Genomic DNA, 22,688 nt, shown 5'->3' with positions numbered 1-22,688 from the left:
AAATGTTCCGGTTTGTGCGATAATCAACCATTTATATGACTCCTCCTTTTTTATGGTTCCCAATTGGATATACAGTTGTGGATGTGGTTCCAACTCCACCTTCTAGAGCCAAGTGAAATCCAGTCATATTTCAAGCATTACTGTAACCCTGGTAGTGCTCATTACTTTGTCTTGCAAAATCATCATGTAACTAGAGCTTATGCTCACTGTCTTTACAGACTATTTCTCATGTTTCTGATGTACAGGACTTACTACAGTATCATTGGAAATATCTTTGCAAAATACAAAGAACTTCTAGAACAGAAAGTTTATTTATTCTACACTTCCTTAAGCCATAAGATTATTACTATGTATTTGCAAAATTATCATGTTGAATTGTAAAGAAAAAATACACACCTAAAACACACCACATGGTTTAATAAACCTAGTATCACTTTTCACACATTTTACTCAAAAAAAAATCCTCCAAGCCCAAATCATTAGCAGCATACCTTTTCTGCACTGGTGTGTAGCAGAGAAAGTTAGCCTGTAAACTAACAAATTGGAGATAAAAGAATATACGGGAGGACAAACTACACAAAGACTTAAGTCCCCTCAGTGTCAGGTGACCACATAAAGACAGTAATTTGCTTACCTTTTTCTGCAGTGCTTTCTGTATTAAAAAAGAATCTTCTCTTCTCTTCAGGCCAGTTCAGCCTTTCCTCCAAGTGCTCTGCTATGTTCAGGTAGGCTTCATCTAGACCCACAGGCATAAAATTGGGATCATATTCAGCCAGTATTTCTCTAACCTTGATAAACAAACAGTGAAAGTTTAAAGCCTTGTTGCTTTAAAAGCAGATCATGACGCACAATTGTGAGGTGAGCAAACATACTCTGAAACTTCAAGATGACCAATCAGTATTAAAGATACTTATAAAACAAATTATCTATTGATATTGGAAAACTATAGTACTGCTCTCACAAGTAGCAAGATAGTAAGTAGAGAATTAAACCAATTTTGAGCCGTGTATCTTACCGTAGAGGACATTAATATCAGTGTATAAGGACTTCACAGACACTAGGGTCACAGACACTGCAGCAACCACCTGAATAAAACTTCAGGGACCTGGGAACTCAACAAAGCACAGAGCTTTCTGTGCGCTGTGTGTCAGATATTACATATGCAAAGTTAAAAAAAAACACAACTAAGTTTTAAATTACATTTAAACTGAAGTTACAGCCAATTGCACTGGTTAATGTCACAGGCAAAACCTGTTAGAAAAATCTTTCGTGATAAGGGCATCTTCCCAAAAGGCAATATAGTAAATGAAATTGTCAAAATAAAATCTCTACCTTTTGTCCTCTTTTTTCCCCTCTCTCTTTATTTTTAAACAAGGAGGAAAATTTGACTGTGTCATGTTTTCTCCACCAGTTTGGTCAGATTCTTAGATATCACAACATTTGTTCACATGCAGTTCATCCTTCTGAAACTGATTAAAGACAGGATTCACTGCTCAACTTTTAATGACAAAATGAAATAAATTTAAGTATTTTCAATCCAAATTCCAATAGAAAAACGTAACTAAAAACGCAAATCAACTTGAACCTTCAGTACTTTACCCCGTTAAACAAAAAATGAAATACTTATCATGAAATCCAAGATCCTTAACAAGTTCAAAGTCATTCTGAAATACTCGTATTTATATATGCTTTTTCACAACAGAAGTGAGAAAAATCAACATCAAAATTAGTAATTAGGTTGCTTTATTTATGTAAAGAGATTGAGGCTTCATAAAAATAAATGAATGAATGAATAAATTTGGGCATAATTCTATTGAAGTCAGGAGACTTGTGCCACACACTAGTTTGATTTAAGACCTACAAAAGACCTTTTTTTTTAATTTATTTTTTAAACAGGATTTTGGATAGTGTATTTCCCCTGACTTTCTTGAAAGCAAAACGTGATTTCTTTCTCCCTAATTTTTTGATCTTCGTTTGAAGTCCCTTCTTTTAAAACAAATGAATCTGCATTCAGAGCTCACTAATGCCCTTTGCTTCTCTCTCCAGTAATTGGCATTCAAAATGATGACTATATATCACATGAAATTATTATCTTCAAGTTTCCTATGTACTCGCAGCATCCTAGTAATTAGATTATGTTCCATGGTTTTCGAGTTTTAAGAATAATAAGGCTCAAGGGTTATCACTAGCTCACTACACAGTTTTGAAAATGTCTATCAGCATCACTACTGACTTCATTGAAGTGGCAAGATGGGTGAATGCAATACATTTTCATCTCCTTGCCCAAAAGCACCCATGTTTTGTTTAATTTATGTTCAAATTCATGTTCAACTCACTGAAGAGTCTAATATTTAAACTACCATTTTTCGTATTATCTAGAACTGATGTATTGATAGTCATTGACCAAGTTCACTGACTTTCGGTTAGAAAGCACTTTCAGACTTACCTCTTTACTCACTTTGCTGTATTTTTCGAAGTTTAATGGTACTATAGTTAGATGTGGACATAGCTTTTTAGCAATAAATCCAGGCATGGCTGCACGTACACCAAATCTCCTAGCGTGGTAATTTGAGGTGGACTTAGGAAAGATTAAATAAGTTTAATATTCATTAATCAAGTTTTTTTGAAGTTCAGTGTTAAATAATAAAGTTCTAATCATGTATCTTCACACAGAAATGACTGACAAGGTTGACAATTTATATGCATACCTCCCCCACCCCCCTTTCAATCTATTTACATCCTTCAAACTTTCATCGGTACTCTTTCTACAGAAAAATAAATTACATCTTACAGAATCTAGTCTTAGACAGATTTTTCCTCTATTATTTTTGTTATTTTTTTCTACACTTATAAAAATTCTCTACAGAACAGTGTTGTTACATTATGCTAATTTTGTATGATTTTATTAGGCTTCAGATGCATGTAATTGATTTCTGTATTAGCTTTGACATTCAGCCTTACCAACATACTCATTGATCCCACTGCTATAGGCTTTTCCTTCAGCTCTGGATTGTCTCTTATTTCCACAGCTGCATAGAAGGCATCCATGTCAATGTGTACAATCGTACTGCTCAGGTTACGGCTCTGTTCTAGTTCCATCACAAGTTTGTCCACCTGAACAGAATAAACCAGTAACTGAAAAACTATTAACCTGGCAGCAGTGCCACAGTACATATGACCCTAAAAATTCAGATGCACCTGGAAACAAATAAAAAAACCTCCAAACCAAAACTAAACCCCATCAAACAAGCACCACCAAAAAACTCACCTAAATTTCTGATGAAACTTGCTCTCAGAGACAAGACCCCTTCAGCAAAAGGTACATGAAAACCTCAACCAAAAACCCAATGAAAAAAACCCCAACCCAACAAACAACAAAACTCCATCTATGCTGGGAAGGGGGGGTGGGGGGAAGATACATCACCTCATTCAGACAGAAACTTTGTAAGACCATTGAATATGCAGCTTTAGCTACTGTGATGCATTTTTTCCAGCTTTTTTCTTTAAAAAAGACTTAAACCCTGCTATTGGAGAATTTCCAACACTCTTAAACAAAACCATCACACTTCAGAAAGTTGCCCTAGACAACTGAGAACCAACAGCTCACAGGGCAGATCCGTTTGTCTCGTCCTGTCTGAGATCAGGCCTCAAACAAACAGGCTCATTTACTCCTAAGCAAGCTGTTAATCCCTTCGTAAAGTTCCTTAACATTTGTTATAGGAATCCATACCACATAAGGCTGGATTGCTAGCAAAACTGCAAGGTGACTTTTACAGAAAAGCACACAGAAAGTGCATTTCACTCCAAGAGTTAAAGTAGCATCCTCTACTAGTAGACGGGTAGCAGCACCCCCTGCTTCACCAGCTCCACGGTATCTCGAGGCAGAGGCCAAGCACACAGACCTCTCTATTAAATACTTTAATTGTGCTTAATTTGCTTGCATTCTTTTACCAAAAGACTTGCAGATCATGTGCTTGTTTCTGAAATGTCTTTCAACTATAAACGAACTGTGTCACCAGAAGCATCAGTGCATCATTTGACAGGCAATTTTTAAGGTCTAATTTAAGATGACTATGTTGGCACTATCACACATCATTCTAAAAGTGAGAGGAGAAAAAAAAGAATAAAAAAAAAGGAAGTGCTGTAAAACTGTGATTATCTAACCACACTAATGACTATACTGAGTTCTGTTTACACAACACAAGAAAAACCCCCAACAAATAGGCATAACAGAGCTCAAGATATGCAAGTAGCAAAAACGAAATGCTTGCAAGCACAAGGACACACAAACACATTAATGACATCAAGGTTCCATTACAGAATTATCTCTGGATTGATTGCAATGGCTTTATGGTCCTGAGATGAAGGCAGTTTCTCTCTTTTTTCCCCTCAACAGAGCTGCTTAATAAAAACCACAAGTCTTATCCAAAACCCCATTTTTGGAGCTGAAAACACTTGAACCAAGGCAAGTGACTATGAATATTCTAACTAAATTGCTGAGTAATGATTTACAAAGTCTCTTCTCTGTTTAGTTCCAAGTTGATCTGAGGGATAAAAGGGCCCTCAAACTAGGTTATTCCATACAGAAGAGCACAGTATGCTCCGAGGTTGAGAAAACTAGTTTAGATAAATTAAAAGCACAAGGGGAAAGCCATTCAAACAACAACCACAAATAAAAGTGGGGAATTTACATTATTTTCATTATGCTACTAATTCAGCAGGGTTTCAAGTCACACTATAATCATAAAAAGCATCCTTACTTTAAATGATACTTTACAGATAATTTTCAGGTTACTCTCAAATTCAAATTGCTTAATTAATTAACACTGTCAATTGCTCCTCCAGTTACATAACTCCTGTATTGCAATTTATCACATTTATAACAAGCTTCTCTTTGCTTTTTCTCCCCAAATGCGTATGTTAGCTGATCATTAAGTATTATGTTAGAAAAGCATCTAAAGAATGAAGTAAAATTACATTAATCAGAAATACAAAAAGATAACTCTTCAGCAAAAGCAACAGATAAAAGTAATATGCCAAAACAAAACACATCCAGATGTACTCAGAGAATCCTGGGCACCTACACGTGTTTCCTTAGTAACACATGGAAAGTTATGGAATAGTTCCTTAGAGGCAAGCCAGGGTGACAAGTTTTAAAAAGCTGCTTTCAATTTTCCTTTGAAGATAAAAAGAGATACTAAGTTTATCTCTAAAAGTTTTAAAAAAAACACCCTAAAAAGTACAAATTGTAATCAGAAGTTTAATTTTGCTTATCATGACTTTCAAACAATGTAAAGGGTAAAACTTTTTTCTTTCTTATTCCACGATGCAAAATTCAAATTTTCTACCTTAAATTGCTTTGCCAAAGTAAGACAGATAAGATTATTCAAAATCTTTTATATTTGTAAAAGCATCTGACAAGATGAAGAGATAACAAACAGTGATACTATTTTAACACAATAGTAACTATTTACAGAATAAAAGCCTGGGATAAAACCCACATCAATAAAAATAGCAAACATCAGTACAGCAGCTTGCAAATCTGGTAGCAGCTGGATAATTTTAAAGTATTATTAACTACTGATCATTTTCAGGTAATTCCACTCTAGGTTGTTAGTATAGTCTAACTCTGTTACACAAAAGTTTTCAAAAATTAAGTATTACATGATACTGTACAGTATATAAATTCCCTTAAATAACAACAATGACATTCATTAGGAAAAAGTTAAAACTATCTTGCACATTTAGAAGGATTTTTTAAATATAACAAAACCCCCAAGCAAACAACCAAAGAAATATTTGTACACAGAAATAGCAGTTTTAAGAAAATTTACAAGTACCTTTTAATCTCCCATATTTGCAAAATCCATACTGCTAAATGCGTTTCTGCAAAAAAAGCCCTCTAAGGAAAACTGCAAAAATATGACAAAAACCCTCACTAATTCCTTGGCATACACACACTCTAGCAGTGAGAAAGACAGCATTACATTGCAGATTCTGCATTTTATTTATATTACTGTTTCCACCATGAAACCAGGGTTTTGTCCATGAAATCCAGTAAGCGGGGACCTTTTTGTTTGTTTTTACATTGCAGCACTTACATCAACTGCCAGCTTAGGAAGCCGTATCTGAGCTTCTAACCATCCTACAAACAAAAATTGATCTGCAGATGAGAACTTGCAGCATTCACAGAAGTAGATAAATGGCTATCTTTGTAATTCTGGAGTACCTCCCACTTATAAATTTCAGAACAAATTCTCTCATACTGTATCAGAAGGTAGTACTAAAAAGTTAAAGAACTTGATAGACCACCATGATAAAGGAAGAAAGAAGATAATGAGAGCTGACCATATCCATATCCGAAGACCTAGAGGAACTTATTAAACAACACACTGCACATACTAAGAACACTGAACAGGACAAACAAGACTTCCAAAGCAGATAATGGTCTGGGAAGAGTAGCTGGCAAGTAAGTGACAGGAAAAGGGGGAGACATTTAGAATATCAGACACAGGCAGAAAAAGACTGGCTGGGCCAGGAGATGTGGGACTTCAACGGGGACTCTGAGGGCACAGACAAGGACTGCTTTGGAAAGAAGGCTGATGGTGATCCGGGGATGCGGGACAAGAAAAGGAAAATTCAGGATAGAATCAGTCATAAGAACGGAGAGGACAGAGTAAAAGAGTCAAAACTTGTGATGAAGAAATGAGGGCAACAACAACCATGAACCAGAGCTTATCTGCATACAAAGGGTAGAACCAAAATCCAAGATTCTGAGAAGTTTTTATAGCAGCAAAGACCTAAAATAAGCTAGCAAAAAAGTGTGCATGTTATCTCCCTCTAATGACAGTTCTCACGCAGTGTCAGCTGACTTAACAGTTACTCCATTGGAAATAGTAACAACTGCTACTTAAGTTTCTTTTTTCTTCTATAGAAAGCAATTTTCACGCAAAGAAAAGATCAAAGAATCAAGTTCAGAAAAAGACAGCATGAGGGTAGTCAAAGCAATTAAAATTACTATTTCATGATATGCACTATATGTTCTTTAATTACATAACCATACACTAATTTTATAGGATCTATAAAAGGATTATAGGATATAATTATAGGAAATAATCATATATATATATATATATATATATAGGATTATAGGATGTAATTCACTCATGTCATTCATAACAAGACTGTTCTCTGTAAAATGTAAAGTTCCGTGGTGAAGAAATAATAGAAATGGAAGTATTTTTTAATAATTAAATTACATAAAAGCTACCCTTTAGAAAACTAAAAAAACCCAAAACCAGACAAGCAGAGATATAACTAAATCATGTTAACAACTAACTAAAAGCAGTTGAGGCACACAGGTTTATAACAAACTTTTCAGAGGTACTCGGTAATTGCAAGCTTTTCTGGGCACAAATTTGAGACACTGGCATATAATTTACCGAAGTGATTTGCAAATCTGCAATGAACAAAAAGAGGTTGCACACCAAAGCTCAGGATCTATAGCCCTCACAATAGCATTGAAAATTAATGGATGTGTTTGTTTATCTTCATGTGCTTCAGCTCCCAATCTACAAAACAAAAATATCACTTTGCTGAAGTATTGCAAGAATAATTTAAAGAATTCACACCAAGTGGTATACGACCTAGAAAAGGCTATGAGGAAGTCTGTAATTCTGCATTCAAAGCTGGATTAGGCCTCTGTACAACAAATAAAGCTTGGGGCCACCCACTGAACAATGAGGACAACAGTAAGTACTGAATAATTGCCCATTCAGTGAACACTGTCTGCACTGTGCGCTGAATGAAGCAGGAAATCTATTAGGGAAAAAGAGCAATCGGTCATGTAATTAAAAGACTGAAACACAGTACAAAAGAAAAAGAAAAGTAATTAAGCTCCCACAAGCAACTTTAATTCTGTTGCATTTAATGTTTACTGTGCAGCCTCAGTGCCGTTCTTTTAGCCACCTTTCATACGCAATAATACTTTGGATACTATTATTTAGCGTTTGAGAAGACAAATTGCCTCTTCATCTTTCTTGTTCAGGACACTTGTACTTCTTGTGACTGCTTGCCATGATGATTTTTTTCATTAAATATCATAAATAAGGAATAATTTATATCCAGAAGAGTTGACAACTGTGATCCCTCTCATCCCACTGCAGGCCATTGAACACAAATATACATATATCAGAAAAACATTAACTCAAGACTGATATGAAACTTGTAAATAAGGTATTTAACAAAATTTTTACATAGACCATAATGATATCCCTTTAAACTGATCAGACTTAAAAGAACAAGAATTATTTTGCTTCATTTTGCTCACTTGGAGAGCATTTCGGACTCATTTTACATTCTATTCTTCTATGAAGTTTTTATTAAGAACACATCATCAAAACATGGTGCACTTTTACTGGCATGACTCACATCAAAATTATAGTTAACACTGTGCCTATCACCAGAATTTAATGCAATAAACCACAACACACCAATACCATTCAACATTTACTCCAGAAGTCTTCAAAGATTAGTACCTGCCACTGTGCTTTCAAGAGCTGTTGTGCTGTAATTTTCTCTTTTAGCTGCATCATTTTTTCAATTCGTTGGTTAACTTGTTGATCTTTTTTAAGTTCATTTTCATAAAATCTGGAACCCTGGAAGAAAATTGCAAAACCATTAAAGTTTCTATTTGTCTTCTCCTATAAACTCTGACATTTGTTCTTTAAATACATAAAACTTAAAAACACAGTAACAGCTTCTAAGGCATACTTTGGATTTTCACAGAAGTAACACACAAAAAAGACCAGTGGTTCTTTACATCTCTCTCCTCAAGTGACACAAATATATTTCTCCTTCTCGGATCCCCTATACTCAGATGAGTATAAGGGACTATTTGAGAACTTGCTATGTTTAGTCATTCTAACACTTGACAAGCAAAATTCCAAAACAGCAGATAAAAGTCGAACTGTTCTTTGCAATACCTCCAAGATATGAAGTACAAAACTCTAAAAAAAACCAACGGATTTAAGCATTTTACCAGACTCCCACATAGCTGAATCTACATGGAAATAAACAATGACATTGTAAAAGTCAGATCCACTTACAATGTTGAGTATTTCATTGGCCATTTAATCTTGAAAAACATAGCAGAATTAGAAGCTATGTGTAAGAGGATAATGAAATGCAAAAGGGTGTAAAAAAGACCTCTTGTTCTAAAGTATGTAATTGCTCCTTCAAGAAAAGGAGTGAATAAAAGGAGATGTAATGAAAACATGTAATGAAAAAAAGACAACTGTGAGAGAACATATAATGTGACTTCCCTTCCTGACTCATAAGAAAGAAAAAATGGCAAATAGGATGAAAATGAAAAGAGGGAAATTCAAAACCAGGTACTAAAATATTTTTCTTGCAACATTTGCTTAGCTTACAAGAGAAATAACATTTGCAGGAAGCAGTAATGTATTTTATTGAACCACCTGATAAAATTTGCAAAAGTGGAAAAGATTTTAGGTCAAAACCTCTGCCTATCGAACTGACACTGATCTCAAGAATTCAGTCATAGTAAAATAAAAATCAGGCATTTGTATAAAAAGCTAAAATACCCACTTTTATAATAACAATCAATAGGATGAATGGCAAGACTTTAATATGTCATGTCTCATTGCTTAAAAGAAATCTCTAATCTGAAGAAATTAGGGTGTGTTTTCTTTTAATATTAGGCATGCATTTAATCTTTCTCCTCTCTGCAATCAAACAGGACTTGTTGAGACTCACTGAAAAAAGTACCAAACTGTTAGTGTGGAAAACAACTCAATACTCAACATTGTTATTAAGCTGTGAGATTTTTTACTTCTCTTGCAGTACTTCAGAGTTGAAACACTATACAATCTTGTTGTAATACAATTGTGGGTAGTGTTTGTAGGTATATTTTGAAGACTAAAGAAAAAGCTAAGAAAAAGAATCAATGCTTCTCTTCAGATTTCTTGAGCTATAGCTGGTATTTATGTTCTCTTTGCTTTTTTTGACAGAAGTATGTTCTAATACACAGATGCCAGTATATCAATTTTGAAGTCTGTTTTACAGTTCATTCTATTCCATACCAGGGAGTGAATTAGTAACTGATCTGAAAAATAATTTATCCAAGTATCATTATTAGAGATATGTCTGACAAAGCACTAAGTTTTCAAGAGTGAACAGAATAAGCAGATGAAACACCTAGTTAGTAAAGGGCCTGGTAACATATAAAGTATCATCAAAGTAAAATGCAAGCAGAAAACATTTGCAAAATAAGCTGTATGCAGTTTTCTACTCTCCCACCGCCTCTCAGGCAGTTTACTACAGAGCAACAGTAGTCAACACAGAATTCATGAGCAAGATACCAAGCACATAACCTAGGGCCATAGCAACACCAAATGAAATACATATTTATGCAAGAAAAAGTAAGAAAACTGAGAGCTGCTCAAATGAAGTGTTATCCCCATATTCTATGTGAATTCTATCCCCAAGTTCCATGTGAAGACTCTCCAATAACAAGAGAACTAATATTTCAATGCTTTGTAGGTTTGTCTGGTCCTCTATGGATCTTTGGTACAAAGCGGCACACTACGGGCCACCTCTCTTCAATACTGAGAAGACAGTCCAGAAGACAGGCAGTAAGCCAAAGAAATTCCACTGAAAGTACTAGAAAAACCTGAATACATCAAAATCATCAGTTACAGGAAGGTGAGCAACTGGGGTAGATCTGCTTGGCTGATTAATGATGGGGCAGGCAAAAGGAATGAAAAGGGGGAAAACAACAGGGCAAAACAATAGGCCTAAGGAAGCTGAAACCTTCACAATTACTTCTGGACAGTGCCGTGTCGTATTTACGTACTGCTTCGGGCAAAAAGGGAGCACCTCAGGATTCCTCCATGTCCCTGTGGATGAATCCAACAGTACCCTAAGGTACCCTAAACTACAGTCCTCCCCTTCCTCACCACCCATGCATTTCTTTTTAGAAGAAAGATGCCCTACACTTACATACATGAGGGACAAAATTTGGGAAAGGAAAAAGAGGGCCTTATGATACTGGACAACAGATAAAGCACCAGAAAAAGAGTAATCAAACCAACCTTGGTAGTTTCCATGATGATTTTATTAATTTTGTCTTTATCCAAACCTTGCATTCCAGCTTTGTTATCATTGAGGCCCATTCTAAGTAGAACTCCATCACTGCAAGAGCTGTTACCAACTTTCTTCATGTCATCCATAGTACTTGAAAACAAGTACCCCTATTAAAACTTAATATCTGGAAAAAAAAAGAATTAAAATCATATATTTGTTTCTAAATGCCAGCTGAACAATACAAACCAACATTTATGGAATTAATTTGCTGTGTTTATTGAGTAAGTATTTCATACTACTCAGAAAACAATACACATATGACAAATATGAAGACTTGTATTCCTGTGAAGTGGCTGATGTGCCACACTCACCACACAAAGCCATCTATAACTCTACCAGTGTTTGGAGACAGCAAGACTTTACTATTCAATTAACTTAAAAACATACACTTTTGAAAGCTCCCTTACAGAAATACTTGAGCACCACCAACTACAGGTAAAGGTTAGTACTGTACACATGCACATGAGATTTAGGCCTGTACATTACCCTGTGTCATGAAACAATACTGCCTTAAAAACAAAATACTGCTCACTAGATTATTAAATTTAAAAAAAAAATTTTTTTACATTGCAGAATACCATTCATTCACTCCTCGTTCCTGCTGGAGACAAGCCATAGAATCATTCTCAGTAATTTCTAGCTCAGATTCATAACTTTTGTTTGTGTTAAATCTCATAGTTTAGAAACAGATGGCTTCTATTAAAACTTTTGAACAAAACCCTACTGTTTAATTCAGGGTAAAATTCAAGCATTCTTTTTTTCCATTAATTTGTGGAGCCATGGTATGCAACTACTGGAACTTACACCAAGCCTTTACTACTCAATTACTTCCCTAAGTGATTTCTTACACATGCAGGTACTTCTCACATGTGAACTTCTAATATCTTCCCTTGTGGCTTACGGAATTAAATACCTGAATCCTTCAACAGGCTTTAATGATGTGGTAAATTGTCTAGTTATGAAATTGATCTTAAAAAACTAAAGAAATCAAATTTTACCCTCTGTGGCCTTATTTTTGCAAGATTGAAACAAGCAGAATCCAAGCGTGATACTGGCATAAATTACTTAACATGTATTTGTTACTGGAAAAGCATACAGAAATGATTTCTTTCTACCCCAAGTTGCTGACTCATAAACCACTTCAGCTTTACTTACATGAGGGAAGCAGATTTACTCCTAAACTCCCCCTTCAAGCTTCTCCCTGTAATGGCAGGCCTTCCTGCTTGGAGAAGCCACACCCTTTCAGGCACGTACAACTGCTCTATTAAACAACCACAAATTACACAAATTAGGTTTGTTACGTTTTTCCTTTAAATGCGGCTTTCCAACTCTGGGACTTCAGTTGGCCTCATTAGTAACCAAACTGAAGAAGGTCATTATGTATCTTTGCATTTTGAGATTTATTTTTTGCTATCAAAGAACGACACGGGTGACTTTTTAAAATTAATGGTGTCAGTGTTCATATCTTCCTGACAACCTTCTCCTGAAACATGCTAGCCAACTGAGTTCAAGATATTAAAAAAAAGTCATCTTTTAAAAAAAGTTCTGACAAAAATATCCCAATTTTAATTACATTCTATTATTCACGTACTATTCACATTCAGATTATTATTCATTATGTCTTCTGAAGATAAAAGATCAGCTTAGTAATGTTGCATTTATTTCCAGCTTGTTGTATTTCAAAGAACAGAAGGTGATGTAGAGATCAGAACTCTTCTCAACGCTTTAGTAGCACCTGAGCTACTATAAATTCAACTAGGAATGCGAGTGGCTTCATAGCTCTTACATGTATCTATCAAATAAAAGACCACAATTACATTTTCATAAATTTTTAACTTACAGTAGGACAATCTCTTACAGTTCATACACATTTACCAGAACAGGTTTGCTAGGCTTCCATCAAAGGAAAAAACACTGCATCCCACACAACGTTCCAAGTTTCATCTCAAGCTCATAAGCACGCCCATATCAATTAGCTCCACAATAATTCCATTGTTACTGGCAATCTCTGGTAAGCAAAAGGCACAATTTCAAATAAATACGTTCCCCAAAGTAAATGCCCCTCCACTATCACGCCTGGTTCTTTTATCACTGTTTCCTTTCAGGAAGTTGCAATGAACAAAAGATTGCTTCCACTTCCCATTCCAGTCTTTGCAACATTTTTTAGCTGTTCCTTATTCCTGAAAGTGTATACATATAGAAAGTAAAGCATATAAAAATCTTTCCGTCTTGTCATTCAGATCACTCTTAAAGGCTCAGCTTATAGTGGAGGCTTTAAACACTAATTCATGTCAGTCAGAAGCCTTCTCTATCACAACTGTTATATATCCAGGAAGAAAAAAATTACCATGATACCAGTGATGGAAAAACTAGTTGTATTTAAAATGTTCCATAAATTGTGGTGTCCTGATGTGTTTTATCTTTTCAGCTTATTGTATGGAACCAAATGTATTGCTAGTAGCAGATGATAAATGTATAAATATCAAATAATACCTTAGTTGGAATTAAGAAGAAATATTTGAGGACATGACATTAAATATTCACCGAAGCTTAAAGGTGTACAGAAGGGAATAACATGAATAACAACTGATACAGTTTTCAACCACTTAACATGAACAGAACATGAAGATTATCTTGGCTTCAGATTAGCAGGCCTGAAAAAATTATGTAAAATATTTAGCATATTAAAACAAATCACAAAAGCTACAATAAGACAATAATTAGAGCCCTGTCAGACAAAACCAGCAGAATATCTGCCATGGACAAAATGAAAATGGAAATACTTAAAGGAAACACAGAAGCACAGTTTGAAACACTATGCAAAATGTGAACAAAGTGATAATGAAAGGAGTAACTGTTTTAGTGAAAAAGTGACCTAGATAAAACATTAAGCTTGTGGTGTCATAATGTTACAAAACTTTTGCTAAAACAACTTGGAAAAAGTGGGTAAATGTTTAGAGTCTAATGAAACAGTAACTTAGAACAGTACAGGCAAAGAGGAACATATTTTTGGCATGCTGTCACCTCAAGAAGCTGCTGCAACACTGGAGCGTTTTTCTCTAACAGAACACATTAAACAAGGCTGGAGCTGTTTCCTCTAACAGAACACATTAAATCTCTCTCAGCATCATACCAAGTAAGCAGGGTGTGAAACCAGAAAAGTCCGTGAAGGCAGTCTACAATTACATACTATCCTATTATTCCCATGATTTGGGAATGGGGGGAAGGGAGAAGGAGAGCCATCTCTAAGTGGAGAAAGTAACTTACCAATTGCAACAGGAAGGATTTCTAAAGCTAAAGAAAAGTTCAGCAGTGGATGCCAACAGTTAATGCAAAACAAAGAAGCGGAGAAAAACCACAGAACAGCATTACTGTGTAGTAAGCTTTGTTAGTAACCTGGGATGCTTGTAAATGGAAAAAGACCACTAAAAAAACCCCGGTCAGGCTCTTCTAGGAGAAGGCACAGAAACTCAATTAAACCAGTCAGTATATGAAAGTATCAAAAGACTGAAATAGCAATAAAATCTGAGTAACAACTTGATTTTGAGTGCCTCTATCTTTATTCAGATTCAGAATATTCTTGGACAGTTGATTGAACTAGTCTGAAAGAAATGGCTTGGTTTTGATCCTGTGCCACTCCTCCAGCCTATCTTCAGTAAAAATACTCCAATTCAGCAACAGAAACCCTGTATGTTGTGTGCAAACATTAAATGCCTTTAAATTACTATTTTCAAGTAATGAAGTACTTAAGAAACATAAATATTTCTAAGAAGTGGACACTTTTTATGCAGGTTATTAACACTTGAAAAGTATGTGATGTTTGCCTTTTATCAATAGCATCAACAAATTGTTGCGAAGAAATACTAGGACTGGAAAGTGACACCAGCATGGAAAAACTTGAAAAAATATTTACATACTGAATTATGGTTTGATGCATGTAAATTCTGTACCAGTCCTCATAAGGAAAATGATATTCTGACATTGTTGCTATCACAGATGCTCATGCCAATAGTGAGATGCAAATAAGTCACTAAGATACACAACTGCCTACTTCCCCCAGAGTTCAAAAGCTAAACATGGGAATCAAGACAGGTACTACAGATGTAAAGGACCATCATTTACATCACAATTGCCCTGAGTAAGTCTCCACAGCATGCAAAAAACCACCGATGTTGAAAATATCATTAATTTAATTATTCTAAGTATTTAATAAATTATTAAACATTAATATAAATTATTAAAGACTCCTTTCTATACGATTTCTTAACTATTATTTTTAGGATGGCTAAAACAAGGTTCTAAATTAAATAGTTCCTTGAATTTCTGACACCTCATTTACTGTAGTATAAGCCCAAAATAAACCTCCTGTTTTCCCTTGATTAAAATGTTTTAGGGATGCCTTTATTTAAAATCTTCTATTCTTACTTTAGCAAGAACAAAACAGAATTACAGCAGCTACCTTCACATACTAATACAAAGAACGGATGACGGAATAAGCTTCAGGAATCCAGCTACATAGGCTGCATCAGAAGAAAATCATTATTACCTTTAATTTCAATAACAAAAAAAAAAAAAGTTGATAGGAGTTCTGTAAAAGCACTGAAAGCACATGAAACAATTAACAAAGTTAGGAGTTACCTCATCCAGTTTTGACCACAAAGGATCACTTAGGCTTTTGGCTAACATCAAGTGTGGTATAGTATGGATCACTCTATGTTCAAAAGATAAATGCCTCTGAAGTTAGTACTATAGAAAAACATCAGAGAAGGAAAATACAAAAAAATTTCCTTTCAAATATCAATATATATATACATGAGATCCATGATTTTTTATTTTCCTTATGAAAACTTTACAAATGACCCACTATCAAATACTACTGAAGTCTGGAGCACTCAGGTCAAGTGTAGGATGGAAAAATTTCTTCCATAAAACAATTATCAAAATAATCACATACACGTAGAAGATGGTTGTTAATAATACTAAATTTCTAGAACACTTGATAAGCAATCATAAGATCCTCAAAAGCCAAATATGAAATATCCAGCTTTAACACACCTTCAATAAAAGGGTAATTCAGTAGTTTAAGACTCTAAAAGAGGCAATTTCAGTCACTTCAAAAAAGACACTTGTCATAAAACTTTGCTGGGCCACCACCTCACCATAATACACATTTAAGCCAACCAAAAACCCCATAAGCCAAGACAAGCAATGTGAATGAAAATAAGCAAGCTGGATGTGTGTTTCCCTAGTGAGAATGCTACAAAACAAAGTCATTAACAACCATTCTTCAGGTCACTTTCTTTTGTATTGAATTGGAATTAAGCTTTGTGTTGTAAGCAGCTTCCTCTATCAAAACCAATAAACTAATGAGCAGTTACTGTTCTAGATCTTAGACAGGACAACTCATATTTACCTATTTGTAAAAATGTTCAGTTTATATAAATGTAAAATATAAAATATACCCCAAAGATTACACGTATATACATACTGTTATTATGTTATATACATACTGTATCAAAGGATAAAACATCAAGTCCTTTAAAAAAAAAAACACAAGAAAACACCAAAACAAACCAACAAACAAAAAACCCTCTAATGTAAAAAGTTTTGACAAGAGATGAGGAAGGCTGTTAAACTTCACTGTAAGTGAATGGGAACACTCTTGGGCAGAAACCAAAATCACTTGTACCAAAGATGGTAATTCACAAGTAAGCATGAAATACTTTCTCAATCTACTTCATTACCTTTTGCAAAGCATTGAAGAATACTTGAAGAACAAAGAATTGAAGAGTGAATGCAGAACAAACAAGCCAAGCAGACTGATCTAATAGTAACTCTCAATCTCAACCTTTCAAATGCCTCCCTTGCACTGAAAATTATTACAACTGGAAACCACATCACAGGCTACCTTGAAACAAAGCCTCTAGGTACTATTGAAACAATACTACAAGTAATAAATAAAAAAGACTATAGAAGACCTTCCCAATAAGATCAAAACTCATCTAAATCAACATTTTTAATAGACTCCACTTTGGGTTTACTTCAATTGCTAATTAAGACTGAACTGGGGGCTACCAGCAATACTTCTTATTCCACTCGCTGCACAGAAGTCTCTTCATCTAGGCTGTGTATGTATGCAACTGTTGGAGTCACCATCAATTAAAGAACTAAAACTCATCCAACCCACCTTAATATAGAAATTCATGTATCAATATTCAGGCCATTTGAACATTGGGTTTCTCACAAATGCATTGCTTAATTTCTTCAATTTCTAAGACAAAAACAAACATACATTCAACAAACCAGGAAAATTCAACCTTGCTAGAATGTTTTTAACATTTCTGATATTTAAAAGGTTACACTACAAACAAACTCTGGTACTGCATTTGATTTCATACTACTTGATTTATCCATTACTTGGATAAGGATTTTATTCCAAAACTGTAACATTACATTACATACTTTATGATAAGAAGCACACCTGTCTTTTCTGCGTATTCATTTGGCAAAGAAACATTCCGGCTGACAGGATCAAATTTAAACTCCTTAACTGTCACTTCCTTGTAGAAATGTGTTCCTTCAATGATTTAAGTATCAGCTGCTCTAAAGTCTCTCCTCAGCAGGATAAACTACCAACAAAGACATATGCAAGCAAGCACATCAGACTGTTCTGAACTATCTGCTCAACTCTTTTCAGACACAGGGGTGTTGATTATTTACTACAGCCCTAGTTTCTGAATACCTTGGAGGACTCCTGTCAGTCTTAATCCTCTAGTGATCTACAAGAAAAGAACTAGTGGGAGGAACTGCACACCAGTGTTATAGCCATTTAATATACACACTGTTAACCACCTAGGTTCCCTGCTATTGCTCAAAACTGCCACTGTTTCAATATCCTTCCCTCTCCCTGCCCCTGCCCTAGCCCTCCCTACCCCGAAAACAGTTATCTTTTAAGAAAGATGTAAATATTTCCACAAACGTAACAAGCCAAAGTACATGATAAATTAATACTGAACAGAAAATCAGGCCAGGATTCGTGGAAGTGAAAGTATCAAGTGCAAGATGACACAGCTGAATGGGATTATTTTTCAAGTGGCAGCTGACTCAGCATTTTACAAAAACATAGAACCCATACAAGTACCTAGAATTAGCCTTCAAAAAATAAAGCCCCAGAACTATGTCTCTTCTGAACTCACTGGCTTTATATATTTTTATAACAAACTACAGACAATTCAATTCTTTTAAAAAGTAAATAGTTCACACTACAAAATAAACAGATAATAGAGACTGCTTCTGACAATGCCTAAAATTAAATATCAAAATGTGTGGCATACGCCATTCAAACTGTTTGAATAATTCTTCGCTTATGTGTCCACTTGTGACACAAGTGAAACAAGTGGAACAGTTTCCCCCTATATTAATTTTCTGCAGTCATGACACACTACAATTCTGTTCTAAATCCTGCCAATGCAGCTACTCATTGAGAGTAACAGACGGAAAGTTACATATTAAAAAGATGGTCAGAACATGAGAAAAAAGAGTTAATTTACATAAGGCATTCACAATCCCAACACAACTTTTGGAAGAACATAAACTGGTGACATTATGCTAAAATAAAACATATTAGGAGGATGTGGCAGATGTCAAAAAAATCTGTTAACAGAGACAAGGCATTATATGAAAAGTCGAAAAGACAAACCTTTTAGCATCCAGTATTTATCCATCTAAAGCTTGGTTATAAAATATTAACTAGAATTAATGATCAAACAAATATACTCTCTAACATGGAAGAATATATTTGTTAAGCAACCTGAAAGAATATCTACCCATGGCATTTTTGTTTTTTAATACCTTCTTGAGTCAAACTACATTCTGGAAAGAAAAATAAGAAGGGGCAAGGGCGGGGGGGGGCGCGGGGCGGGGAACAAAAGAGCTACTTCTGGAACTAAGTGAACAATCCTAGACCAAAAGCATGACAGTGCATGGCTATGCATCACTGCCAAAAGGATTTGCTCAGACATGTCCCTTCACCTCCTGCTCTCGATCAGGACAGAGATAGAAGTTCATTCAGAGTTTAGTGGGGAAAATATGACTGGCTTTACAAGTGATACTACTTCATCAATGTACTGTGGACAAGAACTATAAATTATTCTCATACATATCAATACACACACAGCTTGACCACTGTGCTTGCTTAACAGATGCAGTATGTTGCAATAGACACTAAGAAAATGTATCTTAGTTTCTTTCCAAACAGCTGTTGAATCAAATAGTTTCTCAAGAACGTTTTATATATTAGAAAATTGTCCGAAATAGCACCCACTGTAGACTCATTTTTTCCCCCCTGTGCATTCATTCCAGTGATTACACAAATACTAAAACACCTGTGACTGTTCCTTATTTCTAAGTGTTTAGGACAAGGATGCTGCTTCACCAATCATTCTCAGTGCTGCATTAATTGTAAATATCTTTATACCAAAGACTTCGAGCTGGTACTAGTATTATTGAACTTTCAGCTGCTACATATGTAGAAAATGCATATAGCTGTATCAATGCTAAGAGCTCTTTCAAAAAAATATTAAATGCTCAGTGGAAACTCTCAAGCAGATAACATGGAAAAATTACACAATAATTTGTCACAAGGAAGAAGTCAGAGAAAATGCATTTGTACAGCATTCCTCTTGAGATACAACCAGAAGTGTGTGTTCCAAAATTAAGTTTCCCCAGCCAACAATACTTAACACACATCTTTCAAGAAATCATTATAAAGGAGATGAGCCAGCACTAATCTTCAGTCCTTCCCAACCCACTACATCTGTTCACAGTGTGAAGTGACACATTCAATTGCTTGCTTTTTTTTTTTTCTCCTTTCCTCAAATATTTCTCCACGTATAAATATCGGCAAGAAGACGTATCTCAGACGTAATCCTGAAGAAAAAAAAAATTGTTTCGTTCCCTAAGCTACGAAAATATTAGGCAAATAGAAGACAGGACACCGCTACCTGGCAGCGTAGCAGACCGCTGACCGCCACTTTCCGCCGTACTCATCGCACGCCTTTGGGGACAGCCGGTGAAGCCGCACGACAGCGGGCGGCGCAGGGGCACTCCGCCGGCCGGCAAGAAGCGGGTTGCCGAGCCCACCCGCGGCCGCACAGCGCGACTGCTTGGCACGCCACACTGAACCGCGACCGCTGCCGTCCACAGGGCGATAACCTGACCGGCCCCTCCGCCCCGCGACCCCGGGGAGCGGCCCGTTACCTGCGGCGGGACGGCACGTCCTCTCCTCACGCTTCACGCGGAAGTCGGCAGCACCACCCGCCCCTTCCTGCGGCCTCCGCGGCCACCATTTTTGTTAAGGGAAACGTTCAACGCTCACAGCCCGAGTCCTGCCGGTTTGAGGCGGGGACGGCGAGACCGCATCTGTCACGCTAGCAAGCGGGGAGGGCCGGAGAGGCGCTTCGCCTCACTAAAGAAAGAGCCCTTCCTTATCCCACAACGAATAAAGTAAACACCGCCCTAAGCAGCATCGCTGCCCTCGCCGGACGGCAGCGGGAGCACAGTTTCCCCACCTCATCGGGGGCACACAGGCCAAACCCACCAGTAGCGCCACAGAAACGATGAAGCCAAGATGGCGGCTACCGGCAACGGGAGGGAGCCGGCCGCCGCGGCAGACTACATCTCCCAGCATGCCGTGCCGCACTAGCGAGCACCAGAAACTACGTTTCCCGAGAGGCAACGGTGGCCGGGCGGACGGCTGCGCGGGGCAAGACTACAACTCCCGTCAGGCACCGCGCGGCGCGGGCGGGGCTGGGAGGCAGGGCGGAGCTGCTAAATAGTGGCACAGCGCACACGGCTCGCGTAAAATGGCGGCGGCAGGAGCGGGTGAACTGTGATCAGGGTGCGCGGCTGGCGGACGCGCGCTCGCCCCTCCTCCCCTCGCTGCCTCTATGTTGTGGCTCTTGCCTCGGGCGGGGGTTGCGGAGCTACGGTGAGGGGGAAGCCTCAGTCTGCGTACCGCGGCGCCCGCCGGTTGCTGGCAGGGACGGGCGGCTCCGGTGGCACCCGCGGCTGCGGAGCGGTGCCGCTCAGGCAGAGCCCGCCGGTTTCGTTCCTTCGGCAGGAGGCGGCTGAGGCTGCTGTGGGCGGGGGCCACTTCGGCTCTTCGCTGCTCGGCGGTGACTGCGGCTCGGATCTCCATGTCGGACAACCAGAGCTGGAATTCCTCCGGGTCCGAGGAGGACCCCGAGACGGAGCTCGGGCTGCCTGTTGAGCTCTGCGGGGTGCTCAGCAAGGTAAGCTGCTTCTCCCCCTCCCCACAGCCCGCGGCCTCTCCCTTCCCCTCTCCCCACCCCAGCCCCTCCGCATCGTGGCCGGCCGAAGGCTGTCAGCCCAGTCCGCCCGTCTCCTGCCCCTTCCAGGGGATCAGGCCGAGGCGCTCGGTGGCGGGGCCGAGAGGCTTCGCGGGAGGCGCTGGCACGGCCGGGGCAGCCGCCACCTGATGGCGGGGAGTCTGCCAGGCAGCCGCTGCAGCGCCCGGCGCCAGCCGCCCGCGCCCCCCCCCCCCCCCTCAGCCGCGGGCGCCGACACATCCCCGCCGCCGGGCCCCCCGCCTCTGCGCAGCGGCCGCCCGCCCCTCCTCGCCACGGGAGGAAGCCCTTCTTCGGGCGAGAGCGGCGGGCGCGGCTCCGGCGCGGCAGGGCTGTTGGGCTGGCGCCGTTGTCGCCCGGCCCGGGGATCCCGGCCGCCCCCGCCCCGAGCCCGTTGCCTGCCCTTCGTGAGGAGAGCCGGGCCTGGGAGGCGGCGGCGGGGAGCGCCGGGGGAGGGCGGCTGCCTTGCGCCTCAGGCGCCCGGCCGGAGCCGGTGGCGGGGCCGGGTGCGGGCTGGGGCCGGGGCACCGCGCTCGCCTCCCGGCAGCTTCCGAAGGCAGGCGCAGCCCGTGGCCGCTCCCAGGAGAGGGCACCGGCGCGGGAGCTGCGCAGCCTGTAGTCCGGGTATCAAAACAGGGCAATAAAATATTCCTGCAGCAAGAGATACAGGAGGTGGGGAGGAGCGGAAGGAAAATGGCCCTAAAGCTTGTCTCCCCTAGTAAAAATAAACATTTTTTTTCTTTTACCACTGAAAATAAGATGACTTGCGAGTATGTGTCGGGTGTTACAGGGAAATTTTATTTTTAGGAGTACTTTGAAGTTGAATTAATGCAGTTTGAATTTAAATTAATTTTTTATTACAGAAAGTGCCTTCAGAATAATGTTGAAATATGGTTATGATTAAAGCGCTGTATTTTGTCTGCTGGACAGAAGCCCGTGTAGGAGGCATTGGTCACAGGATACAGAGGTCACAAACTGGCCCAGGATGCTGAGAAAACAGCAATAGCAAGGCACACAGTCTGCTTGTGAGGGACTCTCTGAACTCCTTCTAGCCTGAAAATCTTTTGAACCCCAGGGATGAGCAGAAGGTTCAGGAGAGAAGGAGGGTCTCTGTTTTCATTTGTAAGATTTTTGTCATCTAATGGTGGATGGGGA

General features: G+C 38.5%; 2 protein-coding genes across 7 annotated transcripts in view; one reads left to right on the top strand and one right to left on the bottom strand.

Annotated features, from left to right (window-relative positions):
- POLK (DNA polymerase kappa) overlaps window positions 1-20,784 on the bottom strand; it is a 33,915-nt gene extending 13,131 nt beyond the window's left edge. Inside the window, exons 1-7 of one of the 5 annotated variants that reach the window (XM_056324560.1) lie at window positions 20,169-20,753; window positions 17,354-17,437; window positions 11,115-11,290; window positions 8,538-8,657; window positions 2,962-3,114; window positions 2,447-2,578; window positions 635-788 (exon numbers count right to left, since the gene is read on the bottom strand). In XM_056324560.1, coding sequence (XP_056180535.1) covers window positions 635-788; window positions 2,447-2,578; window positions 2,962-3,114; window positions 8,538-8,657; window positions 11,115-11,252 — 697 coding nt within the window. In that variant the 5' untranslated portion in view covers window positions 11,253-11,290; window positions 17,354-17,437; window positions 20,169-20,753. The other 4 variants (XM_056324562.1, XM_056324559.1, XM_056324561.1 and 1 more) reach the window with 4 other exon arrangements.
- A 234-nt stretch (window positions 20,785-21,018) lies between these two features.
- Window positions 21,019-22,688, top strand: part of CERT1 (ceramide transporter 1) — an 81,660-nt gene continuing 79,990 nt past the window's right edge. Inside the window, exon 1 of one of the 2 annotated variants that reach the window (XM_056324251.1) lies at window positions 21,019-21,458. In XM_056324251.1, coding sequence (XP_056180226.1) covers window positions 21,363-21,458 — 96 coding nt within the window. In that variant the 5' untranslated portion in view covers window positions 21,019-21,362. The remainder of the gene's footprint in view (window positions 21,459-22,688) is intronic. The other variant, XM_056324252.1, reaches the window with a different exon arrangement.

This window comes from Falco biarmicus, chromosome Z (genome assembly GCF_023638135.1).
Source record: "Falco biarmicus isolate bFalBia1 chromosome Z, bFalBia1.pri, whole genome shotgun sequence".
In the NCBI taxonomy this organism is placed as follows: domain Eukaryota; kingdom Metazoa; phylum Chordata; class Aves; order Falconiformes; family Falconidae; genus Falco; species Falco biarmicus.
The sequence above is the reverse complement of the archived record's forward strand: the minus strand, read 5'-3'. Positions and strand labels throughout refer to the sequence as shown.